Raw genomic sequence first — 26,861 nt, forward strand, 5'->3', positions numbered from 1 at the left:
AATTTAACATGACTGCTTACTAAAATGATGCTAAATTAGACAATTTTTGCCATTGAAATGATTCTAAACAGGTAAATGCAGGAGTATTGAGGAATATTGTAAATAACGTAAATATACACTTGCCTGTGAAATTCTATGCCAGAATTTGGTGTCCAAACACTTCTGCAATTTTGCACAATACAATGCATTCTTTATATTCAGAAAATATTCATTAAATAAGCAACAATATTAACTTAAATATTCGAAGCGACGCAATTTTTTTGACACACATGCCATATTGACAAAGTGAGAGTTGCTACAATTTTATTATGGTGACTACCCATAATCAGGGAGTATCGCTTTTTAATAATTGGTTCAGATACTTAGTTTATTTAGCATAAATAATAATTGTCTCATCCAACAATGCTTCTGAATGACGTTGTTGGCAATTTATCAACAAACTCATGTACAAAAACTAACCTTTTGCACAGAATATTACAGCATACATAGTAGCCTTGGGAAAACTTCGTATTAACAGTGGCAATACCAAGTTAGGTGTGAAAGTGATAAAAAACATGAACTGGGCAATATTTTCTTGTTACACGTCAATGTTCATACCGAAATCTCCAGTGTATTAGGCCGCGTTTCCACCTGCAAGAAAACTTCCGCGAGAAGTGTCCGACAGTCTGTCTGATAGCAACTTGCAAGTCTACTTGCAGGTGGAAACGCCGAGTTTACACATGCAAGCTGCTGTCAGACAGACTGTCGGACAGTTCTTGCAGAAGTTTACTTGCAGGTGGAATTGGGGCCTTAGATATAAGCTTCTTGGTTCAAACTAAACTCAACTATAGTCCTTTTCAGCTATGATGATTCCTGTGACACTTCATCGTGTTCCGAATTACGTATTTTATGTTTAAAACGCCAAAATGATTTTAGTGCATAATATTTTTATTTTATGGCGGCATTATTACCAAAAATATAAAAATGAGACATCTTAAGCTTATAAATCAAAAACAGTATTGTTTAGTTTAATATAATGAAAAATAAAATAAAATAACACAAAAATATAATACCTACGCAACTCGTGTACATGAAATGGATCGTTGAAAAATCATAGAGTTGGAAAATCATATAATCGGCGCCCATCTTAAGATCGTTTGTCAATCGAGTCAATCGTCTGTAGGAGTGCGTCAGCCTTGTATACAAGTTGTATTTTTATATTGATACTTTCCGTGGTATTCTGCTATTGTTACTTATTGTTATTGTTGACTTTTTGTTGCTGTTGTTTGCTAAGTTTCCTTAGTTAATTGATGGCGAAATGCCGAAAAAACTAATTTTGGTACATTATTCAAATCGATTTCATTTCCATATAAAATATTATCGATTATCGAAAACAATTGATATGATTTCAGTACAGACATCTCTTCACGTGTCAAAAATCGATGTGTCACAGAAATCATCTTAGGTGGAAAGGACCAAAATACAGCTGTCATCTGTCCGTTGTCAAATGTCAACCTCGATTTTTGATTGTCATTTAGCAGTTGCCAGCTTGTGTCAGATAAGCGGTGTGGTTGAGGTTACAAAATATGAATCAAGAATATTGAATTATTTTAATAAGAAATTGTCACAAATCTTTTATAGATTTTACAAAGCAATAATTTTCATACAAAATGGCTACGGTATCCACGGCCCCAGCTCCTGGAATGCATCAAATCGATTTATCGAAGTTAAATTTGCACCAGTTGGCTCAACTGAAACAACAATTAGATCAAGTAAGCCTTTGACAGCCTTAAAAATGTGTTTTTATGTTTTAAATGTTCATAAAATTATGAAAATGTATGATTACAGGAGCTGACTGTTTTCCAAGATTCATTACATACTCTAAAAATTGCTCAGCGTAAGTTTGTAGAATCTGGTGAGAGTGTTGATAAAATCAAGCCAACAACGAAAGGCGAAACGATCCTTGTCCCTCTTACTGGCTCAATGTATGTGCCTGGAATTTTAGCTGATACACAGAATGTTATAATTGATATTGGAACGGGTTATTATGCACAAAAGGTAATATATTCTTTCATATATTATGTCATTTCACACCATTCATTTGTACATATATTTGGTACAGTTACTTTGATATTGTTACATGAAATTCATAAATGCCATAAGTCCTTGCCCTGTATAGTTACAAATTTATAACTTAAATGTATTTAATTTCAGGACATTGAAGGTGCCAAAGACTATTTTAAGAGGAAAGTAAAGTTTGTAACGGAGCAAATGGAAAAAATTCAAGTAATGGGAATTGAGAAGTCCAAAGTTCGGGAAGCAATAGTTATGATGATGGAAATGAAAATACAGGCGCAGGCTCAGGCACAAAAGTCATTGACATAACATAGTGTTTTAATAACATATTATCCCTCACTAGTTTGTATTATGTATATTTCTATACACTATTTAGCAGTTGATTTTATCAATTCACCACGCTAAAAATAGACAGGTTTATAAAAAGCTATAAGTTATATGAAATGCAGGTTCAATTCACCAAAACATTGAAATGTCCTTTCCTATAGTGCGGTTAGATGTATGGACTTTAGGAGTATTCAATTTGTAATTTACAATATGAGATTTTAAACATCTAAAAAAATGAGTACCTATGTTGCATGCATATATAATCTTCTTTATTTATTAATACTGTCTTAATTTGCTTTGAATTTTTATGTTTAACTTGCAAAAGTATTTTACAGAATTATTGATAAAAATTTTGTAAAATTATTCAATGCATATTGTGTCTTCTTAAGATTATAAATTGATTTTAAATTACTGTGTTTTAACTGCAACAATTAACAACATTTCCTGTTGAATTCAGGTATTATAATTTTAAAATGTTTTGCTTACTAAAGAATAAATTTTTAAATTGTATACTGATTTTTTGTTATAAATCCATTTTTATTGTTTTGTATCCCTAAACCTGTAATGTTTCGTAAGAAGGTATGTAAGGCTCATTTATTTATTATCCTATTACAATTTAAGATCATTTTATTATTTATTAATATTTATTCCACAATTTTGCTCTATAATACATAAATGCATAAAGAATAAATGTTGAATGTTGAAATATCCTACATACAATAGCGCGTAATATCATTATGATGATATATCTCGCCTTACTAAAATGGTAAAATGGCACTTCATCATGCCCAGTCTTTGATTTTTGTTGTTTTTGAATCATTGTTTTGTTATGATAGGTTTCACTACTTTATGAACTTACTAGTTTCCACCCGCAGCTTCGACCGCGCACTCAAAGGAAAAGGTTTCCGTGGGATTTCCGGATTAAAACCTATCCTATTTCCCGGGGTATTCCTATGTCCTTTCTCGGGTATCAAAATATGTCTATACCAAATTTCATGCAAATTGGTTCAGTAGTTAAGGCGTGATTGAGTAACAGACAGACAGAATTAGGTACTTTCGCATTGTATCATATGTAGACAAATGTATGCTACAAGCAAGGCTACAAGACATGCTGCTTAGAAGTAGATAATATTAACTACAACTTCATTTGCGTGGACTAAAGAGTTTTAACGACATATCATGTAAAGAAATAAAATATTCTAGGAGGTAGCAACGTTGACAAGTGAGCATTTTAGTATAGTTGGTTCTTTGATATGCTGTTCCTCTTGCTATTTCGGTTACAGTCCGGGCTGTCTGGCTGGCCGCAGTGGTTGCGTTTAATAGTGCGCATCTTATCTGCACAGGAAAATATCCTTAATTTAAAGTCATTTTTTAACGCGTAATTTTTAATCTTTTGCCTTTAGATAGATCCATTAGACATACATTTTTTATTGCAAGACGTTTTTTTCGTTGTTAAATAGGTGCCAGACGCAATTTTTATTTCAAAATAATTAAAATATCATCGAAATAAGTGAAATTCCATCAACATGAGTCCCAGTGAAGGATAAGTAATCACTGTGTTACTTATACTATATATAATATTCATTTTACTATTTACCGTTTTTTTTGCAACAATCTACCATATCGCCTCCTATTTCCCAACGAACCTCAAATAGGACGTTAATGTAAACTTGATAAAAACCAAATTTCATCAAGAAATTAAGGACTTTTTAACGGATTTTAAACGCGATTTATTCATTGTATTATTTTCTCAAGTCTTTAATTTCAAAATGTATAATACTCGCGTAAAATCAAACACTAGAAAATACAAATATCATCAAATTCATATTTATACCCAAAAGTGTAATAAATATGAAACCATCTATTAAAAATATTAGTTTACTAATTATTCAATATAAGTATTAAAAAAGGATAATATAATATAAATAATAAAGTTATTACTTACCTTTTAAGCGGACTCATGTTATTTTATTATAATTTCACTTATTTCGATGACATTTTAGTTATTTTGAAATAAAAATTGCGTATGGCACCTATTTTACAACGAAAAAAACGTCTTGCAGTAAAAAAATTATGTCTGATGGATCTATCTAAAGGCAAAAGATTAAAAATTACGCGTTAAAAAATGACTTTAAATTAAGGATATTTTCCTGTGCAGATAAGATGCGCACTAATAAACGCAACCACTAAGGCCAGCCAGACAGCCCGGACTCTAACCGAAATAGCAAGAGAAACAGTATATCAAAAACCCAACTATACTAAAATGACAGAGGTAACAAGGATAAAATTTTTTGATTTGATGGTTCTCAAATATTTATTACTAACTGAATTTTTTTTTTGTTCAAATTCTCAAAATAATTATCTAAATTATTCGAAAAAATATTTGTCCTACAAAATCTATGGTTTGATCAAAGAGTCCCCTCTTTCCAATGTGTATCGATAACAAGTTCATCATAAATGATTACTAACCAGCTGATTTTTTTGTTTTCACTTAGTTAATATTTAAATAATTCAACATACATAATGTCCTACAAATTGCGTAATAAATATTTGAGAACCATCAAATCAAAAAAAATTATCCTTGTTACCTGTGTAAGCTTATAGCTACCACAATCGAGAGTTTCGTACAGGAAATTATTGGGCGTCTCATCAAAATGAAGCTACTCACGGAAAATTAGCTTGATAGCAAAAATGGGCGATGGATCCTGAACTAATTGCATATCATATTATGTATCTGAATTCTGAGGTAATATGGTTACACCTTATTTGAAATTATAGAAAGGAATCACTTTATTTGTTATTATTATAAGGTTTATAATTGGGAAAGAAAAACAGGATGCGACACCAAATGATTTATTTTTTAATAGGCCAAAATGATAGCACTGATATCTACAATACACTGTTTAATTAATCTATGTAATTACTAATATCTACAATGTCTTACAGTCACGAAAAAATATTAAACTAAATAAGGCAACGACTATTCCTTAATTTCATAAACAATACTATCTTAGTGTCGTAAATTATAATATTATAATAAAGAAGTTTAATTCTTGTTAAACGTGAACATGTGAACATTAATTTTAATATTTTAAATTCATTATTAACAAATTTACAATGTTACGGCCGCACAATGCATAACTTGCAATATTTGTATGAAATTGTAGTCTTCCTGGGTTTTTCAGACGACTACAAAGTAATGGAAAATGTTATATTAACAATGAAGCGGGCTTTATATTTAGTATAATTACTATAAATTGAGTAATGTTTTTGAGATCATATAGCTATTTATGAATCATATTCGAATATAAATAAATCATTATCCTGTATTATTGTGGATGTAAAATATTTAACTATGTATATCAATTAAACACTAGAAGTAAATATGTGTAGGTATTTACAATTTAATACATGATTACTTATTATGTAAGTCGTATCTGTTACTTTTATATAAATTATAGGCGATACCAAGAACTAACGCCTTAGGCGATGTTTAAAAATTTAATTTATTCATCAGAAATAACGTCCGTTTCCATTTCTGATATTCTGGTTAATGTTGCAAACATTGGTAGATGTTATTGGGTTTATTCTATACAAAAAGGTTACCCGCCTGTTCGGCGAAATCCTTATCTCAAATGGTGTAATACTCAGGAGCAAAATCATTAGCGAGGTTAGAAAGGAAGTGGAAGTCTGATGAGGAATTAGAATTATCACCTGCAGCACCTGTAGGCGCAGCGTGTGATGCCTCGTAAAATTGTTGAAAAGAGCTGTAACTGTCATTACAATCGCTGTTGCCAGCGTATGTTTCGCCGCTTGTTTGAGTTCCGGCATAAGTGCTTGCTGTAGCACCGCTGCTTTGGCCGCTATATGCAGCTCCGTCGTAGTAGGAACCTTTTGCGTATTCCGCACCATGGGCAGGTTTCTGTCCATCACTTGCATAGTAGCTGTGCTCATTCGGCCCACCCTCATGATAATGGTATCCGTAATGGCTGTTAGCGTAAGCCATGTGTTCACTTGAGTAACCTTGTGCCTGGTCATATCCAGGATGTCCATATCCAGCTTGATCTTTTGCGTAGTTAGAGTAACTATAATTTTGATACATTTCGTGCGGGTATGTTTGCCTTGTCGCTATTCCATTAGTAGACCGCGCGGATGGGGAGCCGTCTGTTCTTACACTTTGATGGTTTCTAGAGTAGGTGTGTTGATCATTGCCCTGTAACCCTGCAGTGTAGCCTTCGTAGGATCTGGATCCCTGGGGATATTGTGCTAATTTACCTACAAACTGTTTGCTGTCCATGCGGAAATCAGGATGAGGTACAAATTGTCCAGGAGGAGCGTTACCTCTAATAACGTATGGTGGTATTGCATTTGGAACTGCTTGATGCGGTGGACCGGGAGGAACATTAGGGGGAGAAGGTCGCGCATAATGACCGAGGGGACTTTGATGCATGCTGGATGGAGTTCCTGGTGTCGAAGAAGGAGTAAGGTTAACAGAAGAAAACTTTCCTGCATCCGTTAACCCACCGATGCCAATCAGTCCATCTTTAGAGGAAGATGGTGAAACTTTGCAGCCAATTGTATCAAGTGATGGTGACCGTTTCCTTGCTTCTTGTTTGATACGTTTTGCTAAGTTACGAGGAGCAGAAATGTTTGGTGGATGTGAATCCCTCGAATCTTCTTCAGCTAGCTTATCAAGCGATGATGATGAGGCGACGCTAGACGCTCCGTCGCTTGCAAAACTATTGTTGTTAGTTGCACTGGGTGTATTATTGTTTCGTGTACGCGATGATAATTCGGGTATATCTTCAGTTGGGGAGCACAAGGCGCCCGGAGGTAATTCGCAACCTTGACAACTTTTCTTCCCTGACAGTGGTCCATCATCATCAGTGAATTTATCAAGCCCTGTTTTACTCTTGCCTCCCTCTGAAGTTGTCGAGTCTTTGTCATCGCCGTCTTCACTTTTACTTAGTGTTTGACGTTTATGTTTCATGCGTCTGTTTTGGAACCACACCTTTACCTGCAATTATAAGACATTATATTAAAATAAATCTTTAATTACACATTTTTTCATTTATATGTAGATAAGTACCTACGTAGTTAGTATGTAATATGTATGCAAAAAAATATTTTATTACCTGTCGCTCTGTGAGGTCGAGAGACGCCGCAATTTCGATTCTCCTAGGTCTGCATAGATATTTATTAAAGTGAAATTCTTTCTCTAGCTCCAATAGCTGTGTGTTTGTGTATGCTGTTCGCAATCTCCGTGGAAGTCCATTTTCTGAAATAAAAGAATAAAACTATATAAATACTAGCTTACCGCCCGCGGCTTTGCCCGCTTTCTCTAAGATTTGAGATTTAAACTATCCTATCTCTCAAGTTGGAACGAACTCCACATGGTGTGCGAATTTTATTATAATCGGTTAAGTGGTTTAGGAGTCCATTGAGGACAAACATTGTGACACGAGATTTATATATATTAAGATGTTTGTATAAAAAAAATATTGGTTTTATTATGAAAAATATTAAAACGATGCCATAAAGTAGTGTAAATTCCTGCTGCAAATGTAAGTTTTTCAGGCTTTAATTGCACCCTGTTTTGCAGGGTTAAAATACCGTCGAAATTTTCTGTACTCGTAAGTATCATTTTTCAATGATGTCATGTATACGCTGTATAAAATTATTGTGTTCTTGGAAATGTTACAGGGTTATAACTTATAAGCACGGGTTCCTTTAATGTAATAACTTGATCGCATGTCAGAGCACCGCCCTTGACGCCATTGTGTCGAAACTGTTCTTTTTACCACAAATACGAATTGGAATTCGAAATTCAAATTACAAAGGGCGGCGAATAATGGGGCGATCGCGTTCGCGTGACGATTCCACCGCGCGTGTGTAGGTATTCGCATCATAATTTGGGATACTATCTTAACTGCGTGGAATTAGGGACTATTATAGTCGGTTTGAGTTTCGCGTGTAACTTTGTCCTGGGTGGTTCTCGAATGACGTTTTCGTCAACTAGCGCATGTTCTATTGGACAGGGGCAGCTGTCAATCAAACGTTACTCCGTTGTTTCCGCATGTTGGTTTTAGCTCCGTTTATATTAAAACATTGTAGGTACGTATTTATTAAATATGTATATGGTAGGGACGTACGCCCCCTTTAAAAATATTGTTTCGTTGTTATTTCGCTATATGCAAGTTATTTTTGTCGACCAAGCAGCAAAGTTTGTATGTAAATAATAATTTAACGCGTACCTATACTTGCGATACCTATATTTTATCCTAAAGAACTTTACAGTTGGTATAAGTAGTTAGCAAATTATCAGTTAACTGGACTTGAAACATGATAGCCCTTGGTCAGCTCCTAGAATAATAATTATGAGAAAAGCAGTAGCTTATAGTAGGTACAATCGCATGCAAAATTCTGCCTATTGTATTATAATATTATGATGTTATTTTAGATTTGATTTGAATAGAAATTTTATTAATACTTATATATTGAACTTAGGTTCCTACTGTATACTGCGTTGTATATTTCGAAAATGTATTTTAAATAAATCCGTACTAATAACAAATAGGTGGTTTAAAACTAGGTAGAGCGGATACAAGGAAAGTGGAAAAGTAACTATAAAAGATTTGAGTATACAACTTTTTACGATTAGATATTTCTATTGAATATGATCAAGAAGAAATTGTTGTAATTTATCGAAATATTTGTATTAAGTTTGGTAAGACTAATAAAAGTAACAACGGGAAATAAAATAATTTGATCATCAAAGGAAATACTCAAACAGAATACAATTTATTGATCATACATATTGTATTGATATTATATTGATCATACATATTTCTGCCATGGGAACATGAATAACGTACAGCGCTTCTCAGTATGACTGTCCAAATTTGAGAAATTCGAGAGCGTGGCAAGTTTTTGCTAATAATGGATGGTATTATGCGAGTGGAGGTGCGCATAATGTGAACATTATGGGGATGTCCCCACTTCCGTGTCGCTGAACTTTATAGATTTACGGATGTCGATAAATTGGCGGCGAATGTTTTTATACAAGTTAGAAGTGTTTGTATGATTTAAGTTTATTTTGTTTTTGCATATTGTACCTATTATGTTTTAATTACTGGCCGCACGTCTTGGGTTGCCAGGTTTGATCCGGGATAGCAATATAGGTAAAATATTGCCTATGTAATTCGATAAAGCTGTAGTTTCCTAGTGGTAAGAATTTTTAAAATAAGTGGTTCAGTTTGCGTTACGTAACTACATATCATAACAAAAAAGTCTTTCGATAATTGAAGAAATTAGTGCAATAGGTAGGTAAGATTATATCATCCAATTCACAGAAATTCAATGGTAAAGTAGAAGAATAATTACAATATGTTATTGCGTTTAACATTGACTGAGATGCCGTTGGATGACCCGTGCAAAACAACCGTTTCCACGAAATTTCATACGAAATCAACAATTCGTTACGCATGTTCATAGAATTTGGTTTACTAAATTAGAAAAACTGATTCTGTAATAAATTGTATTATATTCTTAATACAGCTTAATAAATTATAGGTTTAAACCTAACATTAGTTTCTTCAAAAATGTATTTACAAGAATTGAACAACATTTACCGTACCTACCTACCCACAATGTTAAAAAATCGAATCTTTCAAAATGTAATATGAAGTATGATCACCATTGTATTCTATTACAATAATACAAATGTTTCCATCCAAATAGCTTGTTGTCATGTAAAACAAGTGGGTAATAAATGATGTTACGCTGTGACCCTTGCTGAGAGCGGGCTGAACGGAAGATTTACTGCGAATTAAGGGTCACTGCATCTCTAGGTGTTACGTCCGCACTTCATTTGATAATATCGTGTAACCTTTATTGAATTATGTGCTGACGTGGAGATATTAAATGAGAACAATGTATGAAGGAAAGCTTAATTAAAAAAAAAAATTCGACTAACGTTTTCCGGACTAGTTCTACATTAATACGGAATACTTATACGTTATAACCTAATATTTGTGTAAGAAGTGTGTACATCGAAACTGTATCTGACTACGTTTTCACAGTGTCTACATGAAGACAAGAAACACATAAATTACTTTCAAATTTGAATAATGCTTGATATTTATTTAAAGTCGGCTGTTTAAATTAAACACCATTAAATAAAAACAGTAATTCATTACATTTAATATCCATTGTCGAATTTACAGCAAGTACGTAATGACTGACGAAACAATGAGCGCATTCAGAACAATAAATGTTATAATATTAATTTTAACTGTCGTAAGTGTAAATGGCACTTAATAAAGTTCGTAGTTGTAAACAATTTGCAAAGAATATGTGCTGAGAACGGGCCCTAGGGGCAAGTTTGAATAATTAATCAACAGCCGAAAGGATTAATGTGGTGGCCAGTTGGCGGTTGGATGCCATTAGAGAACGTTCGATGCCCTGCCGACTAAATGCCGTGGTCACATTATTTGTGTCGGGTTTAGGAGCATATGGTAGAGGGTTTGAAATTACGGATACCTAATTGATTTTCTCAAATGCTACGGCCCTTTCCGTGTTTATTTTACTGCATGTGATGTTTTTTGGTTGTCCCAATTGGTGAGAGATTAGAATCATTGAACAAACACAAGAAATTAAATATAGTTTTAGTGTGCAACACTCACACAATTTTGAATAAAGGGAATTGGATTGTCTGAAAAAAAAAAACAAAAGAGATACAGCGTTAATGCGTTTGATATTATTAATTACAAAAGATGTACTAATGGTGCTTTAATGATCGGTCCAGCAAAGTTTAATGTCTGTTAAAATTATAAATAGAGCCGGTGTAACAATAACATAAGTCTGGTGTCATATTCTGACTCCCATTTGATAAAGCACCAAACATTTATTTTGTATGTTACTGCAACAGAAAAGTTTTGTAAGGAAGGGAGCTTTCCAGAAGAAATATTACCTTATGAGGTGTGAAAGGCATAAATGTAAAAATTCAATGTTAGCGACGTGAAATATATTTTTTACTATGAAAAATAAGGAACGTGTGAAATGTATATTAAAATGTCCCTCATAAGTAGGTATGCCTACTCCGTTATGAATTTTAAGAATAAATGAAGTCTTTATTAATTCCAAATACCACATCCAAGAATATTATTTGTTTAGAGTTTCTTTATTTGTCCCATGTCTATAAGTTATAAGGTTTTATCTCTCAATTAAAGACTTGTCAGTATTTCGATCGATCATTGCGTGTCGGATTTGTATTTTTCCGATTATCTGTAGCGGGCTGGATCCGACTTGACATTGTGGCATCAATTATAAGCGTGGATTACGAGGAGACAGATCTAAGACGTTCAATTTCGCCGGTGTAGGGTCTGACTGCGCTCCAGATGCTTGATAATATCGGAGCTGAAGTTGCAATTGAGATTTGAAAATGTTTAGAGCGCTCACCATAACTTACAATGAAAGTAGTTAGAAGAAGATAATTTCATAGAGGTGTCGAGTAGAGGTTTCGTTATATCATTTAAAAGAAGTTTACTGATTGATTCTGTACCTATTCTTAGATTTCGCATCACATGCTTTAGATTTTGGAAAATATTGTACCTACGTTTTCTATGCAATGTTTCCCTAATTCTATTGATTAATATAATAGAAAATTCACGATATCGCATCTTTAAAATTCTCTAAAGCGGGCGGCAACTAAAATATGATAATGTTTTAACAGTTTGTTAACATTAAGCGGAACGCACAATAGATCCCAAATCCATTTGGGTGATACAGCAGGTTATTATAAGTTGTCGCGCAGACGGTGCAAGTTCGTAACAGTTTGACAGGTCGTCCCGGGAGACGCTTCGATACCTACGGGAGACGAGGAAATTTCATTATTCGAAGTATCATTTCACTAAATGTATTGTTTGTTTGGGGAAAATTGTTTGTTTTAACCACGGGTCCGGAGATTACTGATTTAATTGTGATTGCTTTTATTGGTGTAGATATATTGGAGATTTATTGAACGATGGAATATTGTATCTATTTAAGAGTTTTTTATTTTGGATGCATAGATATTAAGAATAGATATTCTTCTACTGCTACATGTAGGTAGACACTTACAATGACGAATTGTCTTATATCATCAAATTTCTTTTATTTACCTGGTTTTCTTTCTTTTCTAAACCAAAACAATATCTCTCCACCTTCATAAAATTTATAGGAATCCGTGCCATTTTTGAAGGGGTTGATAATAAAGACGCGACTCTTAGAATATGCTAAGTGCTTAAGTCTGGCGGTATTTAATTGCCCTTGAAAGGGGCGACAAAAAATAAACGGCCCAGGACATAAATAACGGTGCACTTTTCATAATCGCAATTGTCGCTCGGAGAATATTTAGTGCGCAGTAAAGTCGCCCTGATTACGATCTCGTGGGGTGGGAATGTTAATAGTTTATGCGAAATATGAAGATAATAGATATCACGTATTTATTTGTACTAGATTAAGAAGTAAGAAAGGTTTTGTGTATTTAAATTAGTTAGTTCCTATACGCTAGGAATTATAACGTCGAAAAATCTTCGAATAAAGCTTACTCAAAATTCGTTCTAAACGAATAAATGTGTGTGAGATTTAAATAAATGTGTGAATCTAAAAATATTATCCTTATAATGGGTGATAAACCACGATAGATGTACTATAAAACAAAATGTCGCTTTGCACTTGTGCTGGCTTTGGACAATACAAACGAGAATATGTAAATAAAAATATTTAGAAAATAACCTAATGAATCTATCATGTTTAGGTACTTGCTAAATTACTTGCTAAACCTAATGAATCTATCATGTTTACTTGCTAACCTATCATGCATGTTTACACGTATAGCGTTGTAGGTATTGACTTCCTAAATGACCAGACAATAATTTGTTATGTTGTGAACTTTAGGTATCGATAAGTTCTTAAGGGTGTTTGTTCTTAGTACTTCTTTTAAGGCAATGAATCTGATTTATAAGATAGTTCTTTATAATAAATCAACTAATCTAAAAATAATTCCCTACAGAATCGATGATAAACAATAGTTACGAAGTTTCGATAGTCATTGTTCCAATTTCTCCCGTTAAAAGCAAACAAATTGTAACAAAGGAATCGTTTATAGGAATTTAAAAGTCACAAAGAAGCGAAGAAGGCAGGGCGTTGGGGAATAAATTGTATTTATCAAATAAAAAGGATGGTGTGGTCGTTTTTCACCGCGCTGGGGACATTATCGCTTCTTTTAATTATTATCCCGCCAATATTTTCTCGAATATTTACTAGGCCTCCTAATGCAGTGGTTTAATTAAAATTAAAATTTAATTACCTTAGAAATAAATGTTGTCTAGATAAAGACTTTGTTTACCTATAATTAATGATAATTTCTTTACAAAATTCGCCTTACTTAACTTAGAGCTTGATATTTAGATAGGTAGGTAAACATGAACCTTTTTCAGGAGTGTTAATAATTTAAAACTTCGGATATGTTAGACGTAAATAAACAACCATTTGCATCGTTGTTCTTAGAAGCATAGAGTGAAGAAATATATAGGTAGGTACATCTTTTTCTTACTTCTTACGATTTCAGTTCGAATTGGATTTGAGTTCAAGTTTTGCAGACTGCACCAAATCTTTTGGAAAACAAAGATTGAAAAAAAAATCAAAAGTGCACAATAAATTCAAACATGACTCGTAATTACATGAATAAAACTGGCGAACGTTTTAATTCGGCGATGGTGGGGTGGTACCCCGGCCTCAAGGAAATAAAGGAAAAAAGTGTCGGAAGCTGCTCCCCCGCGCCGCTTGCGGCTTTATAAATGGAAATTTATTGTTAAACACTCCGTCAATGCGCTACCAGCTAAGAATTTTTACCTAATTCCACCCTCAGTTGTCGACCACTTATGTTTTGTTCATCGTGACTGGGATATCTGTTATTCTAACCAATCTGTTGTTGCAGTTACCCTTTGTAATTCTTAAAATAAAGCCTTTAAATATGCAAGGTAGAGCTAAGCTAGCTATTAATGGTCATAATGTTCGTCTTTAAGGAGCACATAATGATTTTATTTTAATAAGTAAATGAGTAGGGTTAAGTGAAGTCTTGTAAAACGCGAATGGAGTCCATAAAATTCACTCAAACTGAAAAGCTGGCCGTTCCCCACAATTGAAAAGCGCGAGGGTGCGGCGAGCAGATAGGGCACTTACTGTAAAAGTTAAAGCTAATTGCCCTTAAGACATATTTTTAATTTCATTGCCCGTTCCTTCTTTCTTAGTGTTTGGAGTTCACTAACTCGCGGACTCACTCTGGGGTAGCAAGTAATTGCCATTTTTACGAGATAAGGTCAAACGCTTAAATGTCGAACATATTTTATGTCGTTTTTATGAGGTATGTAAACACTTCGTTTATTATTAATAAGTTTGTAGAAGATTATGTGTATTTTACTTACTGTGAAGATCAATGATTTTTTCAATGATGTATTAGGAGTGATTTAAGAGCAAAATTGATAAACAGTGAAAATGAAAGTTTTCAGGTTTATAAATACCTATAAGGCGTTTTGAATGAAAATCTTTCGCGCTCGATATTTTTAATTAAAGTTATTTAGAAACATGTTCTTTGGTTATAATACGCAAGGATTATATGCATACAGATTAAAAACGCAGGTACAATGATTCATTAAAGTACCAAATCCCAGGAGGCGCTCGCCGCTCGCCGCTCGCCGCTAGCACGTGGCACAAAGCGCTGGCCACAGTAGCCGCCGTCACCATTGTGTTGCCACATCCATTCAATCTGTCATTTTATTTTCATAAATGAATCATTCTTCATTTGAATTCGACTCAGAATTGTAAGGTTTTTTTCTCAGCCGCTGACCTGCCCACCGCGGGGTAGCCATGACTGATGATATTATAATGGTTTATTTTTCTTTAACATTCTTATCGGTAACTATTATGTTTGTTGCCGACGAAGGGTTCAAAAGATGAATAATTTTCCGACTTCCTTACCTACTAATGACGTAACGTGGTTTTGGTAAGGACTATTAATATGTGTGAGAGCTGTATAGTAATGCTAAGTAGTTAAAAACGACGAATATCGATAAAACTAAAAGGATATACGTCTAATAGGTACATTACCTATAGTTCAGGATACATCGCCCATTTTTGAAAGTGACTACTATCAAGCTAATTTTCCGTTTGTAGCTTTATTTTGATGAGACGCCCAATAATTTCGTGTACGAAAGTCTCGATTGTGGTAGCTAACAGAGATAATAAGGATAAAATTTTTTGATTTGATGGTTCTCAAATATTTATTACTAACTGAATTTTTTTTTGTTCAATCTCAAGATAATTACCTAAATTATTCGAAAAAATATTTGTCCTACAAAATCTATGGTTGGTTCAAAGAGTCCCCCTTTCCAAAGTGTATCGATAACGAGGTCATCATAAATGATTACTAACAAGCTGATTTTTTTGTTTTCACTTAATTAATGTTTATATAATTCAACAGACATATTGTCCTACAAATTGCGTAATAAATATTTGAGAACCATCAAATCAAAAAATTTTATCCTTGTTATCTCTGTTAGCTACCACAATCGAGACTTTCGTACACGAAATTATTCGGTGTCTCATCAAAATAAAGCTACAAACGGAAAATCAGCTTGATAGTAGTCACTTGCAAAAATGGGCGATGTATCCTGAACTACTATTAGTATATCCTTTTAGTTACATACTTATGTAGCATACTTATTGGGTTGTTATAAAACATTTTTTTATGTAACGGAAGAAGTTATTGTTTAGATGAATAAAATACTTACATAATATATAAATGCAATGGTAAAATTATTGATTAAAGTCGGCTCTACGTAAAATATTATTTATGAATACTAAAATTACTTACTATTATTTATTCTTGTTATTTTTAAATCACCTATTTTTGGATATACAAAAAAATCCGTATTCGTAACAGACCAAGAAATGTCAGCCTAGCGGCGAGCGGGCGTGACACAGGAGTCAACTGTCAATAGATGTCGCTGACAGTTCTGATGAATGAGCCCGACCGTTAGACGTATGCGCAGAGCCGAGTCATTAGCTCCATTCATATTGTGGAAATTAAAAGAAACAACCTAAACAATGTCCTGCCCGTTAAACGGAAGTTCGTAGGAATGCGTTGTATTTTTGGATTTCATAATTTGAGCCTTTTCAGGGAAATTTTAGGACGTGTGACGCTATGAAAACTGGAAACTATGACTACCTCGTACACATTTTAATTTTTTGATGAATATTTCAATGAATATTGCATAAAATTTTCTTGAAATTCAAAGATCGTGGGCAAGATATAAGTATGTATTAGGTTCCTATTTTATAAGTATCTATTTTTCTATAATATATCTTTTGTATTGAATATTATATAAAATAGAGTATATAATAACACTAAAGTTTATATAGAGCCGAAAAAATAGCTAAGAATTCCACATGACGAAACAAGAGTGTTATTTTAAGCATTTTGTCAACACGAGTGTGAACTATAATATTCTACTGTTTGTTTTTAGATTTTATTTTTGCGTCTGTCGTCGATGTGTCGATTGACGTATATCATTGTGAGCTCTTTGAAGAATTGAATATTTATTTTAAGACTGCATTTAAATATCCTATCAACGATTAGAAAAGCAAGAACGAAAAAGACAAAATGAAATTTTACATAGGTATTCTAATTATGAATTAACTATTTTTATAACTAAATGTATTAAATAAACACCAAGTTGCAACTGTCCCACAAAATTACACACATAAACACATTCTGATCTACAGATTAACTGAAAAAAAAAACGTTTTTTTTCTAAAATGTAAGCATATCAATTACGCTAAAATATGCTTGTACAGTACATATATCTCGATGGCTTGTACACATCTAATCATCCAAAAACTGGTGGTTCCACATAATATTATATAAATTTATAGTAAGATTGAAATATTTTCTGTGTATGTTTGCTCTTGTTCACATTATTTTCATAGTGTCATTGGACATTCAACTTTTTTGTATAGGATTTAAATATCAATCGGCATATTTCCTTTTATTTGTTTTCAGTGTAATGTAAGCTAAAAACAACACATCCGTTGGATAGCAGTCGGACGCGTCGACGACAGACTGGCTTGACAGTTCTGTTACATATGACAAGCAGTTTTTTATATTACTGATATTATTCAATACATATGTACTAATTTATATGTATGTAATTTTATTTTTAGCGTGGGAAACCGATGATGTATGAACTTTGACATAAAATAAGGTCATGAATTTATTGCTCTTGCTACCATGGACCCAATAAATATCTAGTTGCTACTAAGTAAATTGGTATTAAGTTAATCCTCTCATTATCTTAGCAATATAATATAGAGAATTTTGAATTGTAGAATACCTAAAGGAATTCAGCCACACGGTCTTTAAAACCCATTTAGTCTTTCTACAGTTTTTCAGTAGACCAAATTGTCTGTCTATAACAAATACAAAACCTTATAGAGGAAATTCATAATACCTACTGAGGTTTAATATTCTTCAACAGTGAGATGAAACTTTTTTATTGTAGCAAATAATAGGATTCATGTCACAGTTGGGTCGTTTGAAGTTTGAGTAGTGAAGGCGATATAGTCTCTGAAACTTTTTGTAACATTCTGTAGCAACCGAAAAAACAGGGGAATAATCTTTTTGTGTAAAACATTTCTTTGTTTAAGTGTGTAGGTACATGTATTCTCTACGATCTAGGATGGTTTGTTCCATTTACAATTAACTCTCTGTCTTTAAATTATTGATTCAGTTATAATGGAACTATATGTATTGAATTTGTAAGTCATAATTATAGAATAGTTTGAAAGTAACTAATTTATGAACTAATTAAATAACCAACAATATCACGCTCTATAATGGTCAGTGGAAACTTAGAGCAATGTTTTGGTCATCAAAGTGAGCTTACACCGCAATAACTTAGCCTATTATCAAACTTATGGGTCCGGCTTCATTAAGGGACAATGCATCGTGATACACGATGTCCGAACTCGGCCCGTTAGATGCAAGTGTTGCCATATTGAGTGGAGAACAACTTTCCTCTTGAATATTCCTTCCACGGTCTCTTGTTTATGGCAATGCGGTAGTTTTAGCTGTTTTGCGGTCGTGAAAACTTTGTTGTCCCGTTAGTGTCTGCGAGATAAACTGTTCGCTTTTTTGTTTTGTTGAGTTTTATTTGTATAATGTATTGTATTAGAAGAGATTTTTGCTACTTATCTAATTCGATGTGTAAGCATTTTAAGCATTAGGTAGTTACGTATAATTTGATTTTTAAAATTTCTGCACGTTATTAATTTTATTAAATCTTTTGAATATAAAGAACGGGACCTCATAAATGGCACTTATTTCCACGCAGCGGGAACAAAATATATTGGTTGAAAAGATCCCTTTCTAACCAATGACCTATTATACTAGTAGACGCGGCATACGCCAACATCATTGCACTAAAAAACAGCGTAATTAACACATACCTACTTACTAACGCATTATCACCAATACAGTTGTTCTCTCTTTCACTCTCACGCACGAGACATAATACATGCAACTGCCGATTAAAATATAAAAAGAACGTCCAGCCACGACGCTGAATGGTGCGTGACTAAGTGAAACTCGGGCACTTAGCTGAGTTTTTTCTTGCCAAAATAGAGAGCGGGTAACGTATCTAGCTTTTTTATATATCATAGTTTCTAACCATTTCAATAAGTTTGGTATAAAAAGTTTAGAAATTTTATAATTATAATGAAAAGTAAAGAAAAGTAAGTAAAAATCCAAATAATTTTTTCATGAACAAAGCAAATAGTAAATACCTACCACTTCCGGATAATTACGTCTGATAAACAAAGAAACATTACTTATAATACATATAGAGTCGTTAGTTATAACCAAGTTGGAATACTATATTCGTTGTCTTGATGTAATAATTCTTGAAGATGGTGACACGAGTAAATATTTAAGGACAATATTTGTTATACAAACAGAAGGGAAGGGTAGTTGTCCATAACACGATATTCTAAGGGCGGTATTTGCAAGTCACTCATCGATATCAAGCGGGCCTCATTGGATCATCGGTTTTTGTTTCAACGCTTTTGTGTTTATGTTGCGAAAGTTTAATCTTAATTTTAAATATTAATTTGGCTATTATTTTTACCTTAAAGATTTTAAATTCATGTTTACAAGGACTATTTATTTTAATCGGCGAAATAAAATTTGTAGGTAGGTACCTAAATATTACAGTGAGTAACTATTTTTTAAGTTTAAATTATGTATGCAATATGCGAATCTAAAATTAAACTAGTAAATTAGAAATCCCCCTTGTGTTGTCTTTGATAAGAAAATTGCCGATAAAACTAAAATAAATAACCCATCGGGACAGAAAGAAAATTCAAAAAGGTATCATTATCGAAATCATAATGCATTTTTGCTATAAAACCGAACGTTCAATAAATGGAAACGAATGGAAGTGGATTTCACGTGAACGTAGGAAAATTTCCTAGTAGTGCCCGTTCGATGATTGCAATTTGCGTTCACCCCGCTGACACGGTGACGAAGCTCATTTCATTTGCATTGCAGTACGGTCGGCAAAAACATTGCGAATATTTTAAATTACAATGAATAGACTGTAACTAACTTTCGCTTTAATTAAAAATATATTTAGATGGAACTATGTGGACTGTTTTATTTTTTTGTAAATTTTATAACGACTTATTATCGAACAGTTCGATCAGTGGTTCTAATGAGAACAAGTTTAATTACAAGAATACAACAGACGCACAAAATAAACCGTAAAACAAGTAGGTCTATTAGTGCCGCATTCACCGCATATAAAAGTGAAAAATAAAATAATCTTAATTAATTATGATACTAAGATAAGAATTAATAGATTGCTTTTGACCGTCTCTATAATTATCAAAATTAAAGAAACAAGTTTCTGTATTTTGCAGACTGTACCTACTCTCATATCTAAAACTATGACTCGCAAAAACTCCCCACACACGATTTTATTATTCCTGTTTCCGAAATAAAATCCTCAGTGGAGCATCATTTGCGTCTACAGCATTATCCGAAATGCTATACCTAGGTACTTCTGAGCTTTAATCCAACGGTTAAGTTAAACCACCATAAATAATTTTTTCTATCAACAAAAATAATTTTTGATTTACATCTTCATATTTTGTTTTTATTGCTTATGTCTGCGAGTGCCAGCATTTAATTTTGCCCAGTGAACGACTTCGATTTACTCGCAGTTTAAAAAAGTAACTTATTCGCTAACTAGAGCGGGATAGAAATATTTAAAGTTGCCCGTTGAAGCGAGACAGATGCAGTAGAAGAGGGAACGAAAAATAAAATGGGGGAAGAAAGTTAAGCGTCCGTGACTTTCGAAGATTTTTTGGCGTTTATTTTTTAAAGTTTACTTGCCTTTGCTGTGTAGCGAGTGAAATATATACTTAGGTATAACGTTCCTCGATTTGTTCTTTGCTTTTGTCTCTCTGTTCTCGTTCTATTTTACTGGTAATTTTTTTTGTAGCTCATTGCGTAATTTATAGGTTATCAAAATGGTGGTACGTTTTGTTTCCAATAATAACTAGGTACTAAAATTCATATGTTCTGCAGAATGTTATATTTTATCATTTTGAAGTTTTTTTTCAGAAAGCGGACATACAATAATATATATTCTTCATTTTATATCCAATTTAAATTGAAATGTAATCACCGATTCAGACAACAAAATTATCTGATCTCCAGCCAAAAACAATCAGACATTGAAATGAAGAAACAATATCAGACAGAGTAATAGGTTTATAAGCAATGAAAATAAACTTCCGAAGCGTCTAATTACAAGCGAAGGTAAATAGTAAAAAGGCGCCGTTCGATCATCCATCACCGATAGAGTGCTCTTTGTGCCCACCGACCAATTACTGGCATGAAAATTAAATTCACGAAATCTAATTAACAACAAATTGTTTTATTTATTATGATGCGTGGTCATTTGTTCCTGTCGTAGCGGCGCCCGGGGCGGGTCCTATGTGCCCATCATGCGATCCGATACCAGTTTTTTAGGGACCATGTGATTTGGAGACAGCCGTGTTAGCTTGGATCTGGTGCGTTGACCTTGGCAGGGTTGTGTGCAATGAAAGTTTTCTTAGTGACAATTATGTCAATTAACGCACAGTCAACGCCAAGTTCCAGTTAAGGGGTTCCAGGAATCGGTCAGTGCTTACATTAAAAGTACTTTCTCGGTTTTGGTTCCTATTCATGACCATTAAATACATTTTTATTTATTGATTACTTTCATGTTTTAATAGGAAAATACAATAAAATAATAGCCACATATTTTTTACAGTAACATCTACAAATCCGATCAAATACAGAATTAACGGTAAACCTTTATAACTACTTAAATTCCCTAGCCTTAACATATCTATAGATATATTTTGAAGTATGAAGTAAAGGTGAGCCAGTGACATAGCAGGCCACTAGTAATGCACGCTCATTTGTTATCTCCAAGAAATGGCAGAATTACGACTCGCCGACAGCCGACACAAAGACTGACGTTTTATTGTCGAGATTGCCTACAAATGAATCGCATATATTCCGCCTTCGACCCCTACGTCATAACCTTATATTTCTTTCTAAACTGGCTGGAAGATTTAATGCTATTGCCTCCATACCTTACGGTACACGTATGTTATTTGCAAAGTTACAAAATTTAACATGTTCTTTACATTTTACAAGTGATTTGTAACGTAGGTTTTTCAGACATTTTAAAAATAATGAAAGTCAAACAAGATTTTTGTAGCTATACATAGACGATTTATTCGTTAGGGTTATTATTTAACTAACATAAAACATCCAAAATATCTCTGAAAATTAACGCAAAATATAAAATGTTGATTTTTACAATGGAAATTAAAAAACAGGCCTTTTAAAGTCATGTTCAGGTGTGGATTCTGAAACACTTAACATGATTTACAGCGGCTGCGATAGTCCACGATAGTATCGGCCCATTATCCATCATCTGAGGACCCTGGGTCAGCAGGCCGGAGGGCCCATTTGATAACTGACCTTAGATCTACCCTCGAATAAAATTTCAATGAAGCTAAGTATGCTTTTGGGCTTTTTAAAATAATTTTCGTAGAATATTTTTGGTAAAATAGCGAGAACCATAGTTGATAAAGTAGTGAGCAGTAAGTATAACGGAGCGGTAAACAATCATTATTTAAATACATTGGTAGATTTTCGAAGCCATTAATTTCAGAACTAAAAAGTTTTCATTAGGCTTTGATTTAATAACAGATCGAGTTAGGAACTAGCGAAACCTCTCGCGATGACCTAATTCGGCGTGAAATTATTCTTAGATTGAAACACTGGCCCCAGTCGTATTCACACTCTGCTCCGGACAGTTCATTTTTAATAATAAATGAGACGAAATCAAGACATGACGAATAAATGAATCCCGAACTTGACGAATAAATGAATATGGAATATGATAAATGGAAGGCTCGGATCCCTCGCGAAGATTTTTTCTTTGGCTCCGGCCGAACGGAAGACGTTGGCTTTTTCCTTTTGTAGCGGGACAAGTTAAGCGTTTTTTGGACGATTCTGGCTGCCAGCGTGATATTTATTATTTGATATAAAATTTATTGTGCTACTGTGCTTTTGGATCCGAACTAAATGTTATTCTATTTTCCATGGAACACATTATGTTGTTCTACGGCTGACATGCATAATAAGTATATACTCGTATACCTCTAGATGATGACATAATATGATGAACATAGATCACATCTATGTACTATATCTATAACATACCTATTTGTTTACATATAAACCCCTATTTGAAATTATCAAAATTATAAAGGAACTTGTACAGAATAAAAAGAGTAGGTATGGGTAAAACCCTAGTAGGTACCTACATAACAAAGAGTTCAAATTTTATAAATTACCCACATTACATGATTGTGAATTTATTATGGGTAAATATTGCTCAATATTTCGAAACGTATCAACATACTACAAGAAAGAAACGTGACCTCGCGATGTGCCGATTTAATCCGGTGCGCTTAATCCGCGAGTGCACTAGTCACTGCCACGTGGTTCAATGATAAAGTACCCAAGCAGATTATGCAAATTCTTCAATTTCTCATCTCCTCTCCCTCTAACACGAGCAACATCCGATACATCCAACCCTCTCATATTCGACAATCTCACCCCATGACGGCAACCTCTGATGGATGACGCGTTATTCCAATAAAAATTTGAGTATCGTATGTTAAAAATTAAATAGCCGTATAGTGTCTGTTTTAAAGTATAAAGAGCATCACTTATTAAATAATTTTTTTAACAGAGCTGTTTACGTTGTTTGCTGTAGGTTTACAAGTTGGCTTGTATCATAGTATATTTGACAAATTATTCTGTTATTATCTCTATAAAAAGTACACATATAATATACAGTATCTCCGTCCGACCAGTATAAAGTATAATTATACGGCGTATATAAGACGGTACTCGTCTTGAATAAAAATAGTCGCTAGTAATGAAGCGGGTCCACTAATAAGAGGTCTACGGTTTTCCCTTCTCCGTAATGATTGGGCGCTCCATGCGAACGGATATATCATATCTGTCACACGTAAAACTTTATATTCTATGTTATTATTATGGTGTACGTGAACTATCTTACAATTAAGAAAGAAACATTTTTTACACACATCTCAATTAGAATTACTAGTTAGATCATAGGAGGTATATATCATATATCAGGAGACTTTGTTTTTTAGCAATATAACGATTTATTGCAGGAAGGATACGGCATTCAACTATGGGGTAGTATGGGAAAACTATGGTATTCATCTATCTCGCTACTGCAACGACAGCAAAATACTATACTGCGAACTCTCAGCAATGCACCCTGGTTTACTACTAATGCTGAAATTCATAGCCACACTAACATAATATTATGTTCCAGAAAAGATGAAATTGTAAGTAGATAGACACATAAAATGTATCTTTATTATTGATTTCTCTAAAGGTAAGACTATTATTTAGGAGAGGGAACCGAGTGCTATGCTTTACGTCTCTGATTTGAGCATACCGTAGAGTATGACGATCCACTGTGTCTGTGTTCTACGCGTCACCTAAAAGTAATTACATATTAAAATTATCGATTTCTGTTTTAGGAGACTTCGTTAAATTCATAGATATATTCACATGTGCGAAACACCGGTTTACTGGTCTCCATTGAGATTTGACACGGGGTTCGTGACTCAGCATTTTCCTCTGACTTTTGGTAACATATGCACGCCCAAACTCCAGCCATGACTTGCTACTCGCTGACAGGGTTTTTTAATTGATGCCCGGGATAAACAGATCAATACGGTGCAGACATCTCAATTTCATGTGATGCTGATTTGTGAATGGCAATATGGTAATTTCAGTTTTTTTATGATTTTTAAATGTTCAGACTTCTAGGGATTACAAATTTGGTAAATTACAAGACTCTTTCACCGAAAATTTTAATGATATCAATATCTAATAGTTTTGAATTATCCTTGACACTTATATTTAATTTCTTTAAAACGCACAAACTTAACACGTTCGTTATTAAGAAAGCTAATAAAAGTCGATTTTTAACATCCAAACTATCTATTTTATTTTTGGCTACCATAAAAAGAAGGTAAATACTAAAATATATTACAAATCCCAATTAATAACGAAAATCCTCATAAAACATTCACAGATATAACGCTACAAACAAAGGCAATAAAACCTTCCTTGCATATTAAATGGTTTTATTACAGTACTCCAATAAACACCTTGAATAAGTAACACCTGCGGTCTTCAAGAGGAAAATACTATCAGTACGTACAAATAACAACTGAAAAGAAAAACACGAAATAGTACATGAGTTTGCGAGTTATATTAGTGTGAGTGAGCTAAATGTATAAAGTGAGGTTGTCGTGGCGTAGAATGTAGATACCTATAGGGAGTAACCCCCCGCGCGGTCATTAGCTAGCAGCGCCCCGCTCGCGCCAGGAGAAAGTATGATTTTACTCCTATAAAGTCGTATTTCTACTCCATACGGGAATTCGACGCGAAGAGAAGTTCCGAGAAAGGACATGTGGTACGCTTGTAAATAATTTCACAGTTTGTACAATTTCAATATGGCTGACGTATGTTAATTTCGCTCAGTTCCGTGTAGTTGCGGAATTTATTCAAGTGAAATACGAATAATTGCGCTTTTTCATTCGTAAAAAGTTAATATCAAATTATAATTGGAGTAGCTATGACTTTAATGGTGTTTCAGAATGCATTTTTTATGAGTAAAATGCAAAGTATTATGTATTAGATACTTGGATATTTTCCTAGAATAAGGCTAGTTACTTTTTATAATCAGCATTTTTCTATTTCTATGTAATATAATCTCGTATTAAGACCAGTTTTTATGGTTCAAATAATGAAAACTGTTAATTCAATTTGTATAAACGAACGTATTGTTTAAATAGTAGGCTTGTAAGTTTCGTGTGTCCCAGCTGAGCAATTAGTGACCACCACGTGGCCGAGGGGAATAACCGCTGAAAAAACGATCCTCAGTCCTCCCTTCTCATCACTAGTTAAATATATAGAGTGTACCTACACAGAATTAATCATTTATTATGACGTATGAAATTATAAAGAAAGAATTTGCTCTGGTGCACAGTGAAACGATCTTATCCGACGCTTTGTTAGTTTTAAATTCTGTCTTATCAGAAATCGCGAATAATGTGCGAAATCTGATGTACACATGATGGATATTATGTTCACAATTTACATATTAATGTTCATTAAAAAGTGATTTCTTTTTTAATTTAGCATTATATTTTATGTATAAAATAATGAAGAACTGTTTCACAAAAGCTCTATATAAAAAATTTTATCCAAAATAATGACAGTCGCGCTCGCGCGGGAGTTTCCATTGAAAGAACGAGGGTCGTTGCCACATTGATTTTCGATTTGCTCCTGTGCATATATGTGGGTCAAGTGCTACCAAACTGGATTATCATATTACTGTTTAAAATGTAATTCACTTTGTATGATGATACCAAATATTAGTTTAACATTTATTGGATTTGAGAATATGTAGAGATGGTTCTGAACATATAGTAAAAACCACAAATAGAGTTACAAGCATTGTCGTTTCCTTATAGGTTTTGTGATGGCTCTATAAAACTCATAGCCTTATCAATTAAATGTTTAAGATCATAAAATATAAGCAATTGATACTGAATGCGTTCACAAGTTTTCATTAGGGTGCGTGCTATGGAGAGAGCCCTTTTATTATCAACTCTAAATTGCGCAAAAAGAAATTCTTCCCCGGAAAAAGGGGGAACAAAAATCTTGTACTCCACTGAGCCACCGATGGCGCACC

At 33.5% G+C, this 26,861-nt stretch overlaps 2 protein-coding genes across 2 annotated transcripts in view; one reads left to right on the forward strand and one right to left on the reverse strand.

Annotated features, from left to right (window-relative positions):
- Positions 1–1,502: 1,502 nt before the first annotated feature.
- On the forward strand, positions 1,503–2,892 carry LOC123695127 (probable prefoldin subunit 5). Its single transcript, XM_045640861.1, has 3 exons — positions 1,503–1,751; positions 1,828–2,037; positions 2,194–2,892. The coding sequence occupies exons 1-3, from the start codon at positions 1,650–1,652 to the stop codon at positions 2,362–2,364; spliced, it is 483 nt and encodes a 160-aa protein (XP_045496817.1). The 5' UTR covers positions 1,503–1,649; the 3' UTR covers positions 2,365–2,892.
- Positions 2,893–5,410: 2,518 nt separating this feature from the next.
- LOC123695038 (homeotic protein proboscipedia) overlaps positions 5,411–26,861 on the reverse strand; it is a 31,991-nt gene continuing 10,540 nt past the window's right edge. The window contains exons 2-3 of the mRNA XM_045640727.1: positions 7,518–7,660; positions 5,411–7,399 (exon numbers count right to left, since the gene is read on the reverse strand). Of these exons, the coding sequence (XP_045496683.1) occupies positions 6,014–7,399; positions 7,518–7,660 (1,529 nt within the window). The 3' untranslated portion in view covers positions 5,411–6,013. The remainder of the gene's footprint in view (positions 7,400–7,517; positions 7,661–26,861) is intronic.

Source organism: Colias croceus, chromosome 10 (assembly GCF_905220415.1).
Source record: "Colias croceus chromosome 10, ilColCroc2.1".
Lineage (NCBI taxonomy): Eukaryota > Metazoa > Arthropoda > Insecta > Lepidoptera > Pieridae > Colias > Colias croceus.

What these genes read in the sequence shown, in the direction of transcription:
- LOC123695127 (XM_045640861.1), top strand. Translation starts at nt 1,650, where the DNA reads ATGGCTACGGTATCCACGGCCCCAGCTCCTGGAATGCATCAAATCGAT. An exon ending in TGAAACAACAATTAGATCAA is followed by an intron (nt 1,752 to 1,827) that starts GTAAGCCTTTGA and finishes GTATGATTACAG; the next exon opens with GAGCTGACTGTTTTCCAAGA. An exon ending in CGGGTTATTATGCACAAAAG is followed by an intron (nt 2,038 to 2,193) that starts GTAATATATTCT and finishes ATTTAATTTCAG; the next exon opens with GACATTGAAGGTGCCAAAGA.